Source organism: Nelusetta ayraudi, unplaced genomic scaffold, assembly GCF_046127955.1.
Source record: "Nelusetta ayraudi isolate G7.1 ecotype Tasmania unplaced genomic scaffold, CSIRO-AGI_Nayr_v1 ptg000005l, whole genome shotgun sequence".
NCBI classification, from domain to species: domain Eukaryota; kingdom Metazoa; phylum Chordata; class Actinopteri; order Tetraodontiformes; family Monacanthidae; genus Nelusetta; species Nelusetta ayraudi.
This window is the reverse complement of record NW_027466055.1, coordinates 6530465-6550679: the sequence shown is the minus strand read 5'-3', so window position 1 is coordinate 6550679 and position 20215 is coordinate 6530465. Positions and strand designations below refer to the sequence as shown.

At 44.4% G+C, this 20215-nt stretch overlaps 3 protein-coding genes across 6 annotated transcripts; 1 reads left to right on the top strand and 2 right to left on the bottom strand.

The window, feature by feature from the left end:
* efl1 (elongation factor like GTPase 1) lies at positions 1-9944 on the top strand. 4 transcript variants are annotated; one of them, XM_076051633.1, is made up of 23 exons: positions 1-105; positions 803-911; positions 1229-1296; positions 1399-1483; positions 1596-1726; positions 1885-2022; positions 2134-2339; positions 2498-2621; positions 2729-2808; positions 2972-3108; positions 3269-3391; positions 3534-3633; positions 3893-4050; positions 4317-4480; positions 5442-5577; positions 6007-6138; positions 6406-6553; positions 6724-6853; positions 7145-7268; positions 7825-8029; positions 8344-8870; positions 9165-9349; positions 9715-9944. In XM_076051633.1, the coding sequence occupies exons 2-23, from the start codon at positions 821-823 to the stop codon at positions 9901-9903; spliced, it is 3381 nt and encodes a 1126-aa protein (XP_075907748.1). In that variant the 5' UTR covers positions 1-105; positions 803-820; the 3' UTR covers positions 9904-9944. The 4 variants fall into 4 exon arrangements, with proteins under 4 accessions (XP_075907748.1, XP_075907756.1, XP_075907732.1 ...); XM_076051641.1 differs by having other exon boundaries at positions 1593-1726; positions 3893-4038; XM_076051617.1 differs by having other exon boundaries at positions 1593-1726.
* A 300-nt stretch (positions 9945-10244) lies between these two features.
* LOC142905136 (trans-1,2-dihydrobenzene-1,2-diol dehydrogenase-like) lies at positions 10245-13555 on the bottom strand. Its single transcript, XM_076051649.1, has 7 exons — positions 13397-13555; positions 12501-12612; positions 12018-12181; positions 11684-11936; positions 11364-11488; positions 10946-11096; positions 10245-10433 (listed from the first exon to the last, which is right to left on the bottom strand). Exons 1-7 carry the CDS (start codon positions 13484-13486, stop codon positions 10324-10326), a joined length of 1005 nt encoding a protein of 334 aa, XP_075907764.1. The 5' UTR covers positions 13487-13555; the 3' UTR covers positions 10245-10323.
* Positions 13556-14612: 1057 nt separating this feature from the next.
* Positions 14613-19787, bottom strand: LOC142905082 (trans-1,2-dihydrobenzene-1,2-diol dehydrogenase-like). The gene is made up of 7 exons (XM_076051582.1): positions 19481-19787; positions 18468-18582; positions 18194-18357; positions 17538-17790; positions 16754-16878; positions 15947-16097; positions 14613-15111 (listed from the first exon to the last, which is right to left on the bottom strand). The coding sequence occupies exons 1-7, from the start codon at positions 19568-19570 to the stop codon at positions 15002-15004; spliced, it is 1008 nt and encodes a 335-aa protein (XP_075907697.1). The 5' UTR covers positions 19571-19787; the 3' UTR covers positions 14613-15001.
* Positions 19788-20215: the final 428 nt, after the last annotated feature.

Here is a 20215-nt window from a genome sequence, read left to right as displayed (position 1 = left end):
CCGCAGCAGCAGTCGCAGAAGAAGAAGAGGCAGTAGCAGAAGAAGAAGGAAAAGCAGCATCAGAAGTAGTAGTAGTCAAGTGGATTGATGAAACAACTTTAGTAGGTAATATTGTCTTCAGTGACCAAGTTTGTTCTTCCGTGTGAAGGAAATGTGTAGTGTTATAGTCAAACTAGAGATCAGCTTGCTTATTTTATGTCAATTGTTTTCGTGGGCACAACATTAAAGAAGGTCAATGTTATATGTAGCTGTCCTCGTGCCTGCCTCGTCGAAATATATCAGTTATCTCTTGCCAATGTAAGTTAAGTGAAATACTATTATTTCACTGTGTGTTTGATGTGTTGACACGGCACGGGCGTGGGGAGGCGAGTGTCACGACTGTACTCGGGGTGACAGTTTGGGAAAGTGACCACTCCGCTGTTGGACAGCGGTGTAAAGTTAGTGTGTGTATGTTATAAACACACTTTATTTCATAGTCGGAAATATACGCGACAACAACATTGAAATTATATTGAGAAAGATCCGCGAATGCTTTCACAAAATGAGGTGTAATATTAGGTACACAAAGAGCAGCTTGTAAGATAAGTGGAGATAAAAGAGAAGAAATCACGAATAGTACACAAACGGACAACATGAAAGTCATCTAAACAAAGTGATTGTTTTGACTCATTTTGTGATTGTCAAATATAGACGGATAAGGAATTACTTTAAAAAAAAAAAATCTGTTTCACAACGGATTTCACCGCACATTGCATGGTGTGGCAATCAGATTTACAGGTGTTTTCTTTTTCTTCTTTGAAAGGTGTTTTAGGTGGTGAGCATGGGTCTTCGCAGCCTAGATAAGATTACTGCACTCCAGAGACACCCTGCCAACACCAGAAACTTGTGTATTCTGGCACATGTTGATCATGGTAAGTACAGTACAGACGTTTACTTTTTTGCCAAATGAAAAAATGCAATGTGACTGAAAAGTGAAGTCATAGTCATGCAATATCGAGTTTATTGTCATAGTTTGGGTAGTAATGGTAATATTACATTTTTACAGCAGTTTTTTTTGAAAACATGACTGTTCATCAAATGAGAGATCATTATCAAAAATGTGATATGAGCTCTCAGGAGAGAGAGCTTTAGAAATTCAATATTTTTTTTATAACAGCATATAGATTGCAGAGCCCTTGCTCTCAGAGTCAGATAAATTAAATACTTTGCATCCCATTTATTTTTGCAGGCAAAACTACTCTCGCCGACTGTTTGGTGGCAAGCAATGGTATTATCTCAACCCGACTTGCTGGGAAGGTATGTATGCTTCACAACAACAACAACGACAACATCACATCTATCAATATCAACAACATCAAAATTGAAGCTTAAATTGCCCTGTCATTGGTGATCCGCCAGCTCAGATATCTGGACAGCAGAAAGGATGAGCAGATCCGAGGAATCACAATGAAGTCGAGTGCCATCTCTCTCCATCACAAACATGGTAAATTTTCTTGAATGTTGTTCTTCTGCTGTGCCGCGTATTTTTCTCTGGTTTTCATACGACAGAAAAAAACTTGATTGTAGACATGTTTGTGTTTTTTGTCATCTAGGAGATCAGGATTACTTAGTCAATCTAATTGACTCCCCTGGCCACGTTGACTTCTCTTCAGAAGTTTCCACTGCTATCAGGCTGTGTGATGGGGCCATTGTGGTTGTTGATGCCGTTGAAGGAGTATGTCCTCAGGTACAGTCACGGCAGAATGTCTCCAACAAATGTCTCCCTATGGATAAAAATGCATTTTGATTCTTTGCTTTGTGAATTGTAAAGTGAAAATGAAGATGAAGTGAAATGTTTTTATTTCATTCATTCATTCTCCGCTGGCATGTCTGTGTTTTCTGTAGACCCAAGTTGTGCTTCGCCAAGCGTGGCTTGAAAACATCACGCCCGTTTTGGTCATTAATAAGGTGGACCGACTTATTATGGAGCTGAAACTCACCACCCAAGAAGCTTATGGCCACCTGCAGAAGATTCTGGAACAGGTAAGGCAAGCGATCTTTCAGGGAATGTATCATTTTTTAACAGTATATAGGAAAGATGGAAGAACCATGTGCAAGTCTACATTTATCCTCATCCCCCTATTCCCACTGTAGGTAAATGCAATAACAGGGGCCTTGTTTACGTCCAAAGTTTTGGAAGAGCGAGCAGAGAAAGACAAGACGGAGGACAAGCCCAAGTGTAGAGATCAGTTGTATGACTGGAGTGCTGGACTTGAGGAGGCCGATGATTCCCACCTCTACTTTTCTCCTGAACAAGGAAATGTGGTATTTGCCAGTGCGATTGATGGATGGGGATTCAGGTGGGTGGGTTTCATAAATTGTAATGAAATGGAACAGAGCTCATGTAAATACTAAATCCCATACTTCAACAGTAAATGAAATTAATTGAACATGGCTGTTTTGTTATCATAAGTGAAATGGAAAAAAAAAAAATAATGAAGAATTTTGTGTTTGGTAGCATTCAGCAGTTTGCCAGCATCTACAGTGAGAAAATGGGCATTGATTCGGAGCTGCTACTAAAGAGTCTTTGGGGAGATTTCTACCTGAATGCAAAAGCCAAGAAGATTGTTGAAGGAGCTCAGGTAATTTATTATGACATTCATTTACACATATTGTTTTGGCTAATGTAATTGTTTACTTAACCACATTATTCTTTTTAAAATTCTTTTTATTTTCGCTTTCTGCCCAGGCCAAAGGAAAGAAGCCATTATTTGTGCAGCTGGTGCTGGATAACATTTGGAGTTTATATGACGCAGTTGTCACTAACAGGTCGGTTCAAGACAATATGCTGTTGTTATTCCTTTTTAAAAATAGAAAGACGGTGTTCTCCAGTGGTTATATCAGTGGAATCATTTGAAACGGTAAAACGTATCGTACACTTCAACAAATGTACTACTTACACTTTGCTGATTTCTGATTTTTACATGACCAGAGACAAGGAGAAGGTAGAAAAGATTGTGTCATCACTTGGGCTAAAGGTGATGGCCAGAGACTTCAGCCACTCTGACCCCAAGGTCCTTCTTTCCGCCATCTGCCGCCAGTGGTTGCCTGTGTCTTCGGCTGTTCTCTGTATCCTTTGTCCAAGGTCTTCTTATCTTTCATTGATTTCTGTGTCAAGAAAAAAAGGGTCTGAAACATTGCAAACACCCCTTTTGTCTGTTAATCGTGATGTATAAAAGACAACAGGCTATATGCATTCATTCTGTCATTTTCCTAAACACAGCTTTAGCAATGGTGTGCGAGAAACTTCCGAGTCCTTTAGACATGACGTCTGAGAGGGCGGAGAAACTGTTGAGTCTGGGAACACGGCAGTTTAACTCTTTGCCTGAGAGGACTCAGGAACTTAAAGAAGGTACGTACACACACACACACACACACACACACACACACACGCACACACAAAGTAGTCAGTTTGCCTGTGAAATTTCTCCATCTTTTGAATGATATATTGAAAGCAATTAACAGATCTCATGTTTGACATTCATGTGTTCCAGCATTCATCCAGTGTTCCAGTGAAGAGAATTCCCCCACCATCATTTTTGTGTCCAAGATGTTTGCTGTGGACGCCTCAACCTTACCTCAGTTTAGACAGAGGTGACTTTCGCTTTTGTGTCGATTGTGCTGGTGGTGTCAGCAGAATACTTAAAAAAATGGACATGATTGTATACAGGCAAAAGGAACCAATAGTTTTGTTGACAGGAACGTTGCACTAAAATTGTGTCACTGTTAAGAAGCAATTATTTGTTGACAGAAATATTAAACTATAGTAGCATCATTGCTAGACACTAGTCTAAGAGAACACTGAGAATGAGTCTAAACAGTGTCCGCGTGTGTATCTTGGTGGGTGATGTAGGTCTTTGACTCTAGAGGAGATTTCCCAGCGCAGAGAGTTGGCCAGAAGCAGACATGCAGAGATGATGGCAGCGGGTCGCTTAGCAGGAGGCGACGGCACTAAAGATCCTAATTTGCCAGTCACGCAACAGGAGGTCCAAGCTGCAGGTAACACTGAAGGTAAACACGAGTTTCCTTAACAATTCTTACAAAGATTTACAAATGAGTTTTAGTTGTGTTCAGATTTGATCTATTTAAATACTTAAGGTGACCGTTGATGACTTAATCTACTATCCTAATGGACTCAATGTAGCAGAAAACATGCTTGTTAGTGTTTTATATGCTTTTCAAAGCAATAGTAATCAAAAACAACAAAATATATGTTTGATTTTTGCTCATGCTGTGTGTCACAACTCTGTTGTTATGTCTTTTTTTCTTGTTTCCAGCTAAGATGGAGAGTTTGACTGTAAGAAATTCAACGGCGACAGAGGAGAACGAGCCGAAGGAGACCTTCATAGCATTTGCCAGGGTCTACAGTGGCGTGGTCAAAAAAGGGCAGAGGTTGTTTGTGCTCGGTCCAAAGTATGACCCTGCCCAATTCCTATGCATGGTAAACAGCTCCACTAACACTACTGTCTCTCCATTATGCAAAAAAAAAAAAAAAAAATAAGATTATGTTTTATTTAAACTTCAGTTTTCTGATTTTTAGTGACAGTAACATTTTCTACAGTGCTCTTAGATTAGAAGAATTAGTCGATCAAAGACTGGAGGCAGTCACTACATCAATGTTCTACCTCCAGCAGCATCCTTTATTGATCATTAAAGGGCAGTAAATTGCATGCACACACTTATTGATTGTGTGTTGTTGGTTTGCATGTTGCAGTTGATCTACTAAGATTGCATGTGTAATTACCAACACGCGCAACAGTGGTCGAGCGAGACCGCCCGATTTACATGAGGACTTTGCTCCAGCTCCTTTTCTTTTCAGAATATGTGAGAATATGTGACAGCAAACACACACACACACACACACACACACACACAGCTCTGTCTCCTAATTCCTGTCCTCTGCTGACACACTGTGGTCGTTGTCACAAACACTAAAGTAAGCGAAATATTTGAAAAAACAATTTTGCTCTTTCATGTGTTTCTTTAATCATGTATGTAACAATATTAATTGTTCATATCGCAAAGTTGAAACTGATCCCTTTTGATGTATACCATGTTTTGGTTTCTGGTCTGTGCAATGCATCTTTTCGTGGTGGGTTAATTGGAGTTTGACCTGACACCAGGAGAAGTCATGTGATTAAGCGGACATGTTGAATCACTTCTAGTAAATTTATATGCAGATGACAAAAGTAATTGACTGAAATGGCCAGAGGTGAACTTGCAGGCCTGCGAGATCGCATGTCCACCAAAATTTGCAAGGTCAGAAGTAGACTTAGTGTTGAATCCTGAGCACTTTTATAATGGCCTCGCTGTCTGTGATTTTGTAAATATTTAAAAACGTAACATTGCACTGATGCAGCTACTTTGCTCCATTTCTTTGTTCCATCTCTTTTCTTTGCCAGCTCCCAGATGGTTGCCATGCTTCAGATTCTCTACCTGATGTTCCTCATCTGTCCTGTTGTACCATTGAAGGCCTCTACTTGCTGATGGGGAGAGAATTGGAGGAGCTGGAGGAGGTTCCTGCAGGAAATGTCTTGGGTAAGGCCTGTGTTTTATCCCATTTCCTGATCATGGAAACTCCTCGTGTGTCAGAATTCAGAATCAGTTAAGCAAAAATTTGTAAAAATGTGACACGTTATTACGAAAATTCAGAATTGCTGCTCTCGGGCCTCCTGCCTACTCCCTCCAGTGTAGTGGTATTTTCTAATGAAATGAAAACAAGACTGGCGTCATAGTGTTTGGATGTGATTTAGCACATTTCCCTGTCGATTTGCTGGGCCCCCCTCACTCCAAATGTCCAGCCTTCTGTCAGGAGTCTTAGTTTGCTCCTAGGCAGTAAATCAAATCTCCAGACAAGATATATACACCTGTATATATTTTTAGTTCCAAAAGTAAAAGGAAAGATGGTAGGGGAGAAAACTTAGCTAAACTGATACTACAACTATTGTCATCTTCTTTTGTCCCCAGGTATCGGTGGTCTGGATGAGAAGGTCTTGAAGTCAGCCACCCTCTCAACCTCACCTGCTTGCTGCCCTTTTACACCTCTCAACTTTGAGGCCACGCCTATAGTTCGGGTAGCCATTGAACCCAAGCACCCAAGTAAGTATTTGAACATAAACTTATTTTCAGAGATACATGGTATAAAAAAAGAGACTATAACAAAACAAAGCGTGTGTGTGGAAAAAAACCTACATTGTGTTATGCTATGATGTTATAATGTTGTGATCCCAATGTTGTGGGGGACCACTATCAGCACAGTGTAGTAAGGCAGGGGTTTTTCTACCATATTCTCTGCAACAACTATTCAGGTTCCTCTGTTGTGTTTTTCGTGATTACAAACGCAGTGTTTTGGTGTTGGCCCTTCAGGTGACATGCCAAAGCTGGTCCACGGGATGCGACTGTTGAACCAGGCCGATCCCTGCGCCGAGGTTCTCATTCAGGAAACGGGGGAACACGTTTTGGTCACTGCCGGTGAAGTTCACCTTCAGCGCTGCCTGGATGACCTCCGAGAGCGGTCAGTCAGTCTGTCTGTTTCACATTGTTGCATTGTTACAAATTGACTTTAGCCCTTCGAATTTTCAGTTTAAGCTTTACAAGTTTAACTATGATTGACCTCCATCCGGTAACAGTGGAACCTGCATTGTTTACATTTCCATTTTATTGAATTTCTTTGTCTTTTTGAAGGTTTGCCAAAATTGAGGTCTGCGCATCAAAGCCCATCATTCCATTCAGAGAAACTGTGGTGCTGCCTCCAAAAGTGGACATGGTCAACGAAGACTTCGGCAAGCAGCAAAAAATGGCCATCATTCACCTGGTGGGTGGAGGCTACAGTTTTTAAACTGTGATACGTGGCAGAGAAACTTAACCAATAGCTGCGTTTCCATTACGCTTATGCGCTTCACACTATTCAATAGAAACACCTGCAAATTGCAATTGTACTTGGTCGAAATCTAAGAAATATCGCTTGTATTTTGCGAAACAAAAAACTGTAATGGAAACGCAGCTACTGATGCAAAGGGAACTACAAAGGTTTTAATGTAACTTCCAAAAGGATTCACGTCGCTGAATGAATGGCCCTGTGCATGTTTTGTGTCTCTGCAACAAGGTGAAAGAAGAGGCGAGTCCGTCCCTATCTGACACTGTGCATGTGGACTCCGGTGGTCTGGTCACCCTGACCACTCCCAGCAGACAACACACACTGAGTGTCAGAGCCTTCCCTCTGCCGCTGGGTGAGGACTCAGCACACCACAAATACATTTCCGCATGGTCTTTGGTTTGGTCATTCATATTTAAAGAATAATAACTGCCCTGTCTAGACCCAGTACAAGGCCGTGACATCAACAGCAAACATTGCAAAAAGTAAATGTGAATCTCTGCCTCCACCCCTCCCGTTGGGACCGCTGACCCTTCCACTGTTACACATAGCAAGAAGCAACTGCCCTTATGGTGGACAAACATGCTGCAGCTTGAGAAAACACATGCAGATAGCAACAAACATGCTCCAATAGAATGCCAACATCCGCTACAATTATGCAGCATATAACCCTAAATTGAGGGAGTCACCTCTTGACACCAGAACTGTTACAATGTTGCGGTTCCGAGGGCACAACTGTCAGTGACGGACCAGACATCTTTTGGTTTACATGTGGTCTGTAGTGGTTTCAGGTGTGAGGTGACCTTTAGAACAGTTGTGCAAAATGTAATTTAAAAACTGTCTTCAAACAACCCCAATCTTCTTCTTCTTCCTTGTCTTTGTCTTCGTCTTCTTCTTCTTCTTCTTCTCAGAGGTGACTCACCTGCTGGAGAGAAGCGCAGAACTGATTCAGACTCTCGAGCAGTTAAACATCTCTGTAAGGGAGGGGAAGAATGTCGACATGAGTCCCAGAATACTGGAGGACATCAGTGGACTTAGAGCCCAGCTGGAGAAGCTGCTGCAGGGGAAGAAGTGGAGGAACGCCGTGGATCGAATCTGGTCCTTTGGACCACGAAGGTCTCATTTGCATGAAATGATTTGATGTTCTATTCATAAACAGTAAATGGGGATTGACTAGAGCATTAAACATTGAAAAATAATTAAATATTAATTTCATTTAATTATTTTAAGCTGAATTTCCCCAACTAAAGTTCAGTACGTACGTTCAGTACGTATTCATACGTAGTTTTGATGCCTTCAGTGAGAAACTGCAATGTCAATAGTCCTGAGAATGAAAGTATAGTGTGTTTGCAAACTTTTGACTGGTAGTGAATGTATTTTAATATTTGATAATAATTATTAAAGGTATTTTATTTCTGTTTGTTCATCAGGTACGGTCCCAATATTCTGCTGAACAGCGTGGATTCTTACCATCGGACCTCCGTCTGGCAGTGTCTCGCCCAGCCTGATGCGACTGTCGAGGCTGAAACTCAAAGCAGAGTTTTACGAGACTTTGACAACAGCATCATCAGCGGCTTTCAGCTGGCCACTCTGTCAGGGCCCATGTGTGAGGAGCCAATGATGGGAGTTTGCTTTGCTGTGGAGAGGTGGGAGATCCAGTCGCCGGCCGTCCCAAAACATCTGGACAGCTCCAAACAGGACCCAGCGTCCGTCAAAGCTGCCTCTGAGAAAAGCATGGAGAAAAAAGCCAAGAAAGCTGAGGAGGATGGAGAGGATGAAGAGGACAGGGAGGAGGTGCAGGCACCAGATGCTACGGCTGCAGGCTGCTACGGACCAGTTTCCGGCCAGTTGATTGCAGCCATGAAGGATGCATGCCGTCATGCGTTTCAAGCTCAGCCACAAAGACTCATGGCGGCCATGTACACCTGCGAGATCATGGCCACTTCCGAAGTTCTGGGTAAGAACGTTAAAAATTACTGCCATGCAAAATGTATTTTTATTTTATGGGAATCACGTTAAAAAAAAAAAAAAAGACTTTAAAAATTATAATTCTAATCCAGGATTAAATTTCAGCGAGCTGCATCAGATATAAATATTATCAATTTAGCAAATCAATTTTAGTGCTTGTTTTGTAAAGCGTTACATGTTTTCTAGTGCTAAAGGGTGTTTTGTTGTCATAATGTTCTTCAGATCAGCCTTTATGTTCAGCACGCTGACTCTGTATGTGTGTGTGTGTGTGTGTGTGTACCAGGCCGAGTGTATGGCGTCCTGGGGAAGCGAGAGGGTCGTGTTCTTCATGAGGAGATGAAGGAGGGGACGGACATTTTCACCGTCAAGGCTCTCCTCCCTGTCGCCGAGAGCTTTGGATTTGGAGACGAGATCCGCAAGAGGACCAGCGGCTTGGCAAGCCCACAGCTGGTCTTCAGCCACTGGGAGGTATTCGTTGCTCTTTGCTAATGTAGTGTGCGTGCGTGCGCGCGCATGTTTGATAGGAATATTGGTTGGTAAAGGCCACGTTTAGAGAAAATGTATTCTTCATGAAAGAGTGCTCCAACTGTCAATAATATATCAATTATTCATTTTAAAAGTAGTTTCTCCATGCAGAATTAATGATAAGGGAGTAAGTTTTGCCATCACCGTGAGTCCTTTTCTAACTTTTAACTCTGAACAGCTTTGTTTTAGTATACAAACTGAAAATAGTTAATGGTCCTAACCAACAATGTCTGAACAATATATAATGTATTGGTACATTTCCCACGTACTAATACGTGGCTATTTTGTCTGTCTGCTCTGTATTGTAGACAATCAGTAGTGATCCGTACTGGGTTCCCACCACGGAGGAAGAATATTTGCACTTTGGTGAGAAAGCGGACTCTGAAAACCAGGCCCTCAAGTACATGAATGCTGTGCGCCGTCGCAAAGGACTCTACGTGGAAGAGAAGATAGTGGAGCATGCCGAGAAGCAGAGAACTCTCAGCAAGAATAAGTAAAACCAAATCAAATAAAGTATTTCCATTTGAAATGACATGACGCACACAAGTTTTCCTAAAAAAATGTTTGAAATAAATTATGAGAAAATAAAGATTATTGAGCGACGGTGATGAGGTTTATGAAGCTATGACCATCACGTTATTCTGCCTTGAGTTGCGTGCAGAAAAGAAACGTACAAAAAACAGCCAACGTCATTTGCTCACCCTTTTATTGGGAACGAAGTCAACAGCAGCAGTTAAATACGCAAAATGGCCCTGAATAAACCAACATTTTTCAGTATTTAAGATTTATACCTGAATTGAGAGCCAAAACCGTCAAGACAATCTTTAGGAAACACTGATGCCTGCTGGTTTATGACACTTTAATGACGGTCTTGCCCTTAAAAACATACAGTAGATGGTTGCAAAACTTTCATTGTTTTACGAGCTGTCCTGGCTGTAAACGACCCCGATTTGCCTGCGAACTTCGTCCTCCAGCTCGGCCAGCAGAACAGAGTCGGCGTGGGACATGATCGAACTCTCCTTCAGGCCTGTGAGGAGAACATCTTGAGTGTATGAAAATCAACCGTGACCGCTTGCATTTTAGCGTTTTTAATGCCACTTTGTGTTGAGAATATGTGTGACAGGCCAAAACGGCGCTGGGCAAACTATTTGACTGGTGGGCCACAATGGGTTGTAAAATGTGACAGAGGGGCAGGAACAGATGAATGGGCTGTTTTGGTGACCTGCCTCACAGGAGAATAAAATGTGCTTTAATGTCTATTGAAAGTGAACAAAAGCTTTACAAGAAAATATGTGTCTTTAAAGCACTACCGTATTTGGCTCTTGATCGAAATGACTCTTAAAACACTGGAAACACATTTTATTACTTACTTACTATTAATACGAGTTTGGCGGGCCGGATTAAAAAGCTTAACGGGTCGCAGTTTGTCCACCCTAAACGTTCCTAAATAACTGATGGTTACTGTGCACATTTTTATCAATCTGGTCGAGTCCACCTTGAAGCAACATTAGCTGTAGTTCAATAACCTGTGCCGAGTACCTTTGAGCAAACACTGTCGAACCTCCTCTGCTTGGTAACGCATCCCTGTGCTGCGAATGAAGTTGATGGGCAAATAGGGTTCCGGCACCGGGTACTCAGTCACCTTGCCATTGACATCCAGTGTTGTTGGGCACCACATGTGATCGGGAATCTGGAGGCAGAAGGGAGGTGGAGACATGGATTTTCACAATACTAGCAACAACAATAATAATTAATAATGATAATGATAATAATAATATATGTATATATAATAATTATATATATGTATAGATGTGGAATTGTGATAAATTGTGATTTTCAATTGTGATTAATTGAATCGTAGCCCTTTCAATCTGAATTGAATTGAATCGTCAGGTACCTCGCGATGCCCAGGATGACACCCAGACTAACCACGCAGGGCTTTTGTTCTGAAACCTACCTTGATGGTGCCTTTGGTACCTACGACCACGGCTTCGTTGGGCAGCAGGAAGCTGGAAGAGCCGGTGAACACGGCCAACCGGTTCCCGGAGAACTTGAGGGTGACGATGACAGTTTCATCCACTCCTGCAACAGCAGACATCGAACATTGGTTGACGCTCTGGTCACGGCCTGGTTTTAACCCAATACGACGATGTGTTGTATATCATGCATTTATGTGAAATTGTACTTTTTTTTTAGTATGGTTAGTCGAGCAGAGAAGGCCTCGCTGGCCCTGACAGCCCGCCAAAGCAGTGGCGTGCAGCTGGTCGGCAGACTCACCCGTCTCCAGGCAGGTAGCCGTGGCTTGAACGCTCTCTGGCTTCTCCCCGTTGAACACCATCAGGCTGAACTGCAGGCAGTAGATGCCGAGGTCCAGCATCGCCCCAGCGCCCAGCTCCTTCTTCACGGACCTCTCCACGTGCAGAACGGGCACGCAGAATTCGGACCTCACGTACTTGGCTTGGCCCACTTCGCCCTGGGCCAGCAGCCGCCTCACCTCAACCGAGGCCGGGAAGAATCGGGTCCACACGGCCTGAATCACGTCACAGTTTGTAGGTGAATTTGAGGTGGATTAGGCTCCCTGGCAGGTCATAACGAGGGAAACCGTCTCTACCTCCATCAGGAAGACGTTGTTCTTCTTGGCGGAGGCCAGGATCTCCTGCACTTCTCTGCTGTTCATGGCCAGTGGCTTCTCGCACAGCACGTTCTTCTTGGCATTGGTGAAGATCTGACACGTTTTCAGGTGGTAGGGGTGGATGACTCCGATGTAAACCACGTCTGCAGGCACGAGGGAGCGAAAACCATAGAGCTTGTCGTTGCAAGTGTGACAAAAAGGTTTTTGGACACCCTGGAAATTCGATTAATCTCAGAAATTACTATTACAACAATGTAAAAGTATTTGCTGAAAATCTTTTTTTTTGCGTTTGGTCTTTGTGTCTGGCTACATTCATCAGACACAAAGACCAAAGCTAAAATTTCCCAAACACATTGTGTTGGTAGAACAATGTGTTCCCAGAACACATTGTGGCTTTGTAGTGATTAAAAAGTGATTAAAACTGCTAGAGAAAGAAGAGGGGAAGCTCTTGTTCCGACTGACCGATGTTGGGGTCGTTGGCCAGATCCTCATAGCTCCCGTACGTCTGGGGGATGTTGTGCTTCTTGCCAAACTCCTGTGCATCACTCAGATTGCGCGCAGCGACGGCCACGACCTGATGGAACAACAACAATCAAACAAAACGCATCAAAGTGCCGCACATCAACCTTTGTGCAAGGCTATAAAACAAACAGGACGTATCCTAGTGGTTCCTCCCGACTGACGGTTGCTTTGTCTGTTCCTTCTCACAGGCTGTGCAAGTATCAATTTCACCAGCAATCAACAAGAGAAACCATCTATGATTCAGATATTATGATATAAATGATATTTGGATTGTATTACAATAATCAGCAAAGTGGGTAAATGCAAATAATAGTCACAACAGTTAGCCAGTTCAGAACATTGCACATTTTCCTGCAATGAGACCTGCTTCAGCGCTTCCTGTATTATTATCTCTGTGAATGAGTTTCTTTGTACAGTCTCAACTGGTCCGTTGATGGTGTGTGTGTGTGTATGTGCACATATCCACGCATAGAGAGAGTGCCCCGCCGCCACTCCCCTCCAGCAGGTTCCAGCCAAACCTGCTGGTTCAGTAGATTCACAAATGCTGCCAAATCCATTCGAATTTTAAAGCGTCGACTCATCTATGAAACCAACTGCTTTCTAGCTGGTTAAAGCTGCACGGTGCACATTACTCACACCCGTCAAACTTGACGAGACGTGATTTTTTTTTTTTTTTTTAATTTTATTTCTTTATTTCTGACCATTTGAAAGTTCGGAGAGCATTGAACGCACGCACTGTGCCCCTCGACCCAGCTCCCTCCGTGTCCGCGGATATCGTCTCGCGATCTGAACCGGTGTTTGCTGCGGTGATTTGCGGGTCACGGCCCCGCGTTTACCTGGTGGTCTTCGGACGGAAGAGACTTGAGGCCCACGGTGAAGTCATGGCTGATCTTCCCGGCGGCGCAGATCCCCCACCTGGTTGCCATGTTGGAGACCGGAGTGACATGCGAGCGACGGCACAGGCCGCCTTTATAAGGTCTGCCACAAGGGGGCGCCACAGCATCAGGGTGGTTTTTTTTTTTTTTTTTAAATATATAATATATACAGTGTGACGTCAGGTGGAGTTGTGACGACAAAGGTTGAACAAAGGTAGAAGTGACTTGTATTCAACCCACAAACTTGACTTCCCTCTGTTGTGTGTGTGTGTACATATATATTTATATATATATATATATGTATATATATATATATATATATATATATATATATATATATATATATATATATGTATATATATATATATCTGTATATATATATGTATATATATATATATGTATATATATATATATATATATATATATATATATATATATATATATATATTTATATATATATATATATATTTTTTTTTAACAAGGCTGATGATTTTGAAATTGTCTTTATAAAATAGCTCACAGCTTCAGAGTGCCTGCAATTTCCATTTGAAAACGAGTCAATCAGAGAATTAACATTTACCTGAATTTCTACAAACCAATATGTGTTTGAGTTGACTTGAAGGTCCCATATTGTACCTCATTACAATAGAAGTGTTTCGTAATATCAAGCCTGCCAATGATTTTTTCCTATATTTATATGTATATGTATATGTATACACATATATGTGTATATATAGATGACAATGATAATATTTTTGAAAGCTGAAAAATACAATGGAAAAAAGTCTTTGTGCTCCTGCTTTAAAATGCATCATTACGCATTCACGAAAGAGATTCCTCATCTCTCTCTTCTTCTTCTTCTTCTTCTTTTTCTTCTTTTTTTTCAGAAGTCCTTCTGAGAGCTCTAAAGGTTGACTGAGTGCAGGTATCAAATGAGCCGTGCTCCTTGCTGACTCATAAAGGCCCCCTTTGCATCACAACCCTGAAAAGCAGACAACCTGTTTCCACGCTCGCAGGCAGCGTACGTGCATGCGTGTGTGTGTGTGTGTGTGTGTGTGTGTGTGTGTGCGTGCGTGCCTGCGGGCCTCCAACATGACAGAACATTTTCCATTCAAATGCGCCACCCTGCCACCCCTCCAACACCCCCCTGCGGATGATAGTCGAAATGAAACCAGGCTTTCACAACCAGTCCTTTATTGGATTCATCAATCACACCTGCCTTTGCAGCGACAGCCGTGTTTGCCTTCGCGACCCCCGGACGAGACGGTTACACGCGGTGGCTGTTTGTTTACACTCTGACTTATCTGGTTTTCTAACACAGTTTTCCTCCTCTATTAACTGACAGCTATCTGTCGGGGTAATAATAGTGAAGCGTGATGGATGTATAGCCGTGGGGGTAGCTGGTGCGCTCAAATCATTTCCCGATTGTATCTTTAATTCGGTGGCGGCTCCGCCGTCGACTCTCCTCCGGAGCTCTTCATCTCCTTACAGATCCAAAGACTGCCGCCCGACCCCCCGCCCCCACAGCGGTCTCCTCCGGGCGGCTTTAGCTGAAGTGAGACGACGTCACTGGCTGTCCTGGCTGAAGACGACGCCCACCTGCTTCCTGATTTCATCCATGATTTCTGTCAGCAAGAGGGAGTCGGCCAGAGGCATCCGTGGGCTCTCCTTAAGCCCTGCAGACGAGGTAGGACGTTAATGAGTGGCACCTCAGCCTGAGTGACAAGATTGAGTACATACCTGAAAAAGTCTTCATGTGTTTATTATTAGAGGACAGGAAATCTTCACAAATGTTTAACAATGATGATAATACTACTATTACTGCTACTACTGCTGCTATTACTACTACTACCACCACTAATACCCGCTCCATCCTACACATCTATGTGTACTGTGGGAGGAAGCCGGAGAACCCGGAGAGAGCCCACGCAGACACAGGGAGAACATGCAAACTCCACACAGAAAGGCCCCAGGCACAGAGTCGAACCCCTGACCTTGTCGCTGTGAGACGGCAGCGCTAACCACTGCGCCACTGTGTCGCCCCAGACCAACCGCCAAAAGAAAGGAAAAAATTATACTGTACATCAATCAACAAAAATGTGACTTGAGACGCTGTAGTGTGAAAGTGTAAGGCCTTTTGTCAAATTACGCCCCCTGCTGTGGGTGCTCACGGCCACCACTGTCCACCACATAGCTCCGTCCCTGCAAAGCCGGAGTGTACAGACTACGCAAATGAGAAAAAGAGGTAACAGTAGTCGGCAGCCAGGACTCCGACTAAATCTGACGACTGCGTCCCTGAAACGGTCGCGGGAACCTTCAGCAAAGCAACCGTTGCATGGAATTGCAGCGCCCCTCCCCTGCCCCTCCACCCGTCTTTCTCATGCCACCTTTGAAAACGGTGGCCGTTTTTTCCCCTCCCCTTTGAAGGGGGCGCGTGTGCACGCACGTGCAAGCGCACACGCACAGCCACGCATACAGACACGGCGCAGGCTGGCTTTTATCACGGCCTACCTTTCAGCAGACACCGTCTCACTTCGTCTGCCTCGTAGCGCAGCCCCGTGCTGTTGGTGAAATTCAGGGGCAGGCTGGGTTCAGGGAGAGGGTGCTCCGTCTCCTTGTCATTCAGCACCAGCCTGGTGGGGCAGTGCATGGGGCCCACGATCTGCAAGGAGAAGGACAAGGAGAAGGAGAAGGAGAAGGAGAAGGAGGGAAAAAAAATACTGCTGCTGCGCCCCAGCGCCGATGCCACAGTGCGGGCCATAAATCATCAGACAGCAGCGTCTTTGTCCGAGTGATTTGAGGTTAATTCAACGTGAAAGGGAATTAGCGGTCAACTCGGCTCTCGGAAACTTCTTAAAACACTCAATCGAGTTTGGGATGTTTTCGCGCGAGGCTCGATACGGCTTATCTTGATCTAGCGTTGCAGTCAAGACCGCGCCAACCGAGACCAAGACGTTATCAAGACGAGAGAGTATTGAGATCGAGACAAGACCGAGACATTTGGGATTCGAGGCCAAGACAAGACCGAGACATTATATGTCAAAGAAAAATAACAACAAAACAGAAGAAAATGATGGTGTGTCACTCTGGGTGTCACAAACCGAGCGAAAAAAAAGGCAGCAGCTGGTTTATTTTCCGTTATTATCTGTTATTGGAGTGTTGGCTGAGTCTCGACATGTCTTGATCAAAAACCCTGAGTCCTCCCAGTCCGAGACTGAGACAAGACCGAGTAAAAATGCCTCCGAGTCCAATACGAGACAGAGACCCTTAAAAAGTCTGGTCTGGAGACCAAGACCAACCTGGAGTACTCAACACTACCTTGAGGGAGCCCTCGGTGCCGCTGATGACGGCATCGTTGGGGAACCGGGCGCCGATGGAGAACGAGCAGACGGCCATCCTGTTCCTGGAGAACCTCATCACCACCACCACCGTCTCATCCACTCCTGACACAGATATTATTTTTTAAGAAAAGTTAAGAAAAAAGAGAGTCACTCATTAGCAGTGGTGAGCAGCAAATGAATAATTGAGCCCTAACGCTGCTTTGATTCCAGTTTAATTTCCTTTAAAGGCTCAGTTCAGTTCAGTTCAGGCTGTTTTGACTTCCTCTCCCCGCACCCACCCCCTTCTCTCTATCAGTGCACTTTAATTAGCCAACATAAGTCCATTCCTATTCAGCATAACTGGCAAAGAAAGATGTGGGCAAATTACACCCACGGAGACCATCTCATACTGGGCTTTTGAATCGTGAATAGGAGACGAGACAATGCTGACGACAGGTCACCACGTGGCGTGATGCTCCTAATTGGACGGATATCTTGCCGTGAGACATACAGTAACATATTCCCCGGTCACGTTTTGCTGTATTAATGTATTCTCCGGGGGATTTGGATTAGCCTGACACTTTAAAGATGAGTCTGGGATTTTTCTGGGTGAATAATTTCTCCCTGAGGTTACTTTAGAATTTGGACTGTTGATATAAAAGTAGGGGGACTTTTCACCGTTTTCTCTCTTCTATTAATGCGGCAACAGTTTCATCATCCGGTCCTGCACTTTGAATAACCCCAGTCGGCGTTTTTTCACCTTTGGCTCCTGAGTATCCTACCTGAGTCGAGCAGCGTCCCCGTGGCCTGGATGGACTTCGGCCTCTCTCCGTTGAACACCATCAGCACAAACTGCAGGCAGTACACGCCGATGTCCAGCAGGGCGCCGCCACCGAGCGCCTTCTCCACCGAGCGGGCAATGTGGAGCTGAGGGGAACCGAAGTAGGCCTTGACCAGCTTCAGCTCCCCCAGGGCGTCCTCCGCCAGCAGCCTGCGCACCTCGCCGTACACGGGGAAGCAGCGAGACCAGATGGCCTGGGGGGGGGGGCAGAGCGGAGACGCCGTCAGCGGAGAGGCTCTCACCTAAGCAGGGCCGCTGCTCAAACGTGACGCGGCGAGATGCTCTCTTTGCACCGCGAGTCATAAACACTCCTCAGGAGTTTTTGCAACTGACAAAAACCCCTCGGTGCTCAGCGGGTGTGAAATGCTCCCATGCATGAACGAAGGAAGTTTTTAATTGTATTTCTTGTATTTTCAACAGCAGGGTGTCGATGACGGCAGCTGCTAGAAAGAATAGTATGGAAGCTGCCATTGTGACAGTTTTACCAAAGTGGCCGCTTCCTGCAGCTTCGGTGCCCCCCCCACACACCAAACCTTACACGCCAGCGAGGAGCTGCTCTTATATTGACAGAGAAAGACTCTGTCCACTGAGCTCTACCTCCATCAGGAAGACGTTGTTCTTCTTGGCCGCGGCCACCAGCTCTTTCACTTGTCGGGAGTTCATGGCGAAAGGCTTCTCGCACAGCACGTTCTTGCCGGCCTCGAGGAGCATCAGGCCGACCCGCCAGTGCTCGGTGTGCAGCACCCCCACGTACACGATGTCTGTCAAGGGCACAGATGTTCCGCAGTCAGACTCGAAAAGCAACGTGAATTGCTTCGATTCCTCCCACTGACCCCTCAAAACTTAACTGCCTGCACAATCACAGCCTCACCGATGTTTGGGTCTTTGGCCAGAACCTCGTAGCCGCCGCCGTAAGCCCTCGGAATGCCGTGCCTCTTGGCAAAGTCCTCTGCGCGCTCCAAGCTCCTCGACGCAATGGCAACGATCTGTGTGAGGTAAGAAACATTTTTACACTTGTTGGAGGCAGGAGGATGTTTCAACTCATGGGGTGGAGGGGTTTTTTTTCGGCAGTTTTTTTTTTACAACTGCCGACGTAAAAAAAACAAAAAAACCCTACAAGCAAAGAAACTAACTCCCACACCATCCCGAAACTTCAGTGTGATTCTGGTTAAGTGGGAGATTATTATAGAGAAAAATAATTTGGGGCAACTGGTCTTGTTCTTGTGATGTTGAAGTTTAGTTTAGTTTAGTTTGGTTTAATTTAATTTAGTTTAGTTTTGTTTATTTGGTCATAATTGTACGTATATACATACAAATAAAGAGATAACAAAGGATACAGCAACAACAAAATGAATGTAACTAATCCCCCAACCCAAGTTCATATTGACTCTCTCTTATTTCACACAGCCTCTGAAAACAGATATGAAACCGGTTATTGTGTCCTTTATAGATTATCTGTACGGATTTATAATCCAATAAATTAAAAAAAATTCAAATTTTCCAATTTCAATTTCAATCCAAAAGGCTTCTTCAGTTCCAGTTCAGAACTTTCGGATGAGAGGCGAAACGTCTTCAAGATCACAAGAACAAGTGCAGTTGTTCCAACTTAACCCCTCTACTTTAAGATGACCTGGATGACTGAGAACCTTCACAGACATCAGAATAGAATATCAGAATATCACTTTCAGATGGTTTCTTTGCAGTGGAAGAGTATCACAATCTAACTGAGGGGTGACATCTAGGACACACACACACACACACACACACACACACACACACACACACACACACACACACACACACACACACACACACACAGTTGCTTTCCAGTTGCAGCGGTGACACTACCCCGTGCCAGTGGAGGTACAAGTGCAGAGGATGTACCTGATGATCTCGGGGAGGCAGAGTCTTCATGGCCACGCTGAAGTCGTGGCTGATCTTCCCGGCGCCGCAGAGTCCCCAACGTGTCGACATGTTCAATTGGATGGCAAAGCGACAAATGAGCTGCCCGGTGCTTCAGAAAGCAGTCCAACAACTGCTGCTGCCGCTGCTGCTGCTGGTGGCGGCGGCCGCTGTGACCTTGGGTAAGGTTGCACGTACAGACGGACGGACGGATGAGTGGGTGGGTGGATGGGAGATTTTTGCGAAGAGCAGGATTGTGTTAAAGTGTCGAGGCTGAGTCTAAGCGAATTGGAAGACTCTTGCATTTATATTCTGGGAGGGCAGGATGTGTAACCTTCCGTCCTACCTTCACCCCCAACCCCCGACTCCCAAATAAAATAAAGCTGTTACAACACACACATACACACACACTTAAAAAAACAACAACAAAAAAACACGAGGATGCTGACATAGACTGTTTGCCGCCCCCCCCCCCCCCGGCACGAAGCGCTTTGCACCAGTTTGTCTCCAGGCAATCTTTAACGGGCAGGTTTTGTCGAGCTGTCATCATTAACACAATGATGTGGAAAAAGGCAACAGTTTAATGTGTAAAGACTGGCAGTCGCGTAAAAACAGCACTGGGAGGGTAACGTACATCAAGCTGGGGTCAAGTATCGGCACCGGGTGTTTACTACGCAGACAGCCACTGATTAGCCTGCTGATGGTTTAACAACCGGC

Bases quoted from the DNA above. Each gene is read 5' to 3' on its own strand.
- efl1 (XM_076051617.1), top strand. From the start codon at position 821: ATGGGTCTTCGCAGCCTAGATAAGATTACTGCACTCCAGAGACACCCT. The intron at 2,023-2,133 runs GTAAGGCAAGCG...TTCCCACTGTAG, and splicing joins TGCAGAAGATTCTGGAACAG to GTAAATGCAATAACAGGGGC. The intron at 2,622-2,728 runs GTAATTTATTAT...CTTTCTGCCCAG, and splicing joins AGATTGTTGAAGGAGCTCAG to GCCAAAGGAAAGAAGCCATT.
- LOC142905136 (XM_076051649.1), bottom strand. From the start codon at position 13,486: ATGGCAACCAGGTGGGGGATCTGCGCCGCCGGGAAGATCAGCCATGAC. The intron at 11,097-11,363 runs GTAGGTTTCAGA...TTCTGCCTCCAG, and splicing joins GTACCAAAGGCACCATCAAG to ATTCCCGATCACATGTGGTG. The intron at 10,434-10,945 runs GTACTCGGCACA...TTCTCCTCACAG, and splicing joins TCGACAGTGTTTGCTCAAAG to GCCTGAAGGAGAGTTCGATC.
- LOC142905082 (XM_076051582.1), bottom strand. From the start codon at position 19,570: ATGTCGACACGTTGGGGACTCTGCGGCGCCGGGAAGATCAGCCACGAC. The intron at 18,358-18,467 runs GTGAGGCTGTGA...TGCCCTTGACAG, and splicing joins GGCCAAAGACCCAAACATCG to ACATCGTGTACGTGGGGGTG. The intron at 17,791-18,193 runs GTAGAGCTCAGT...CCCCCCCCCCAG, and splicing joins ACAACGTCTTCCTGATGGAG to GCCATCTGGTCTCGCTGCTT.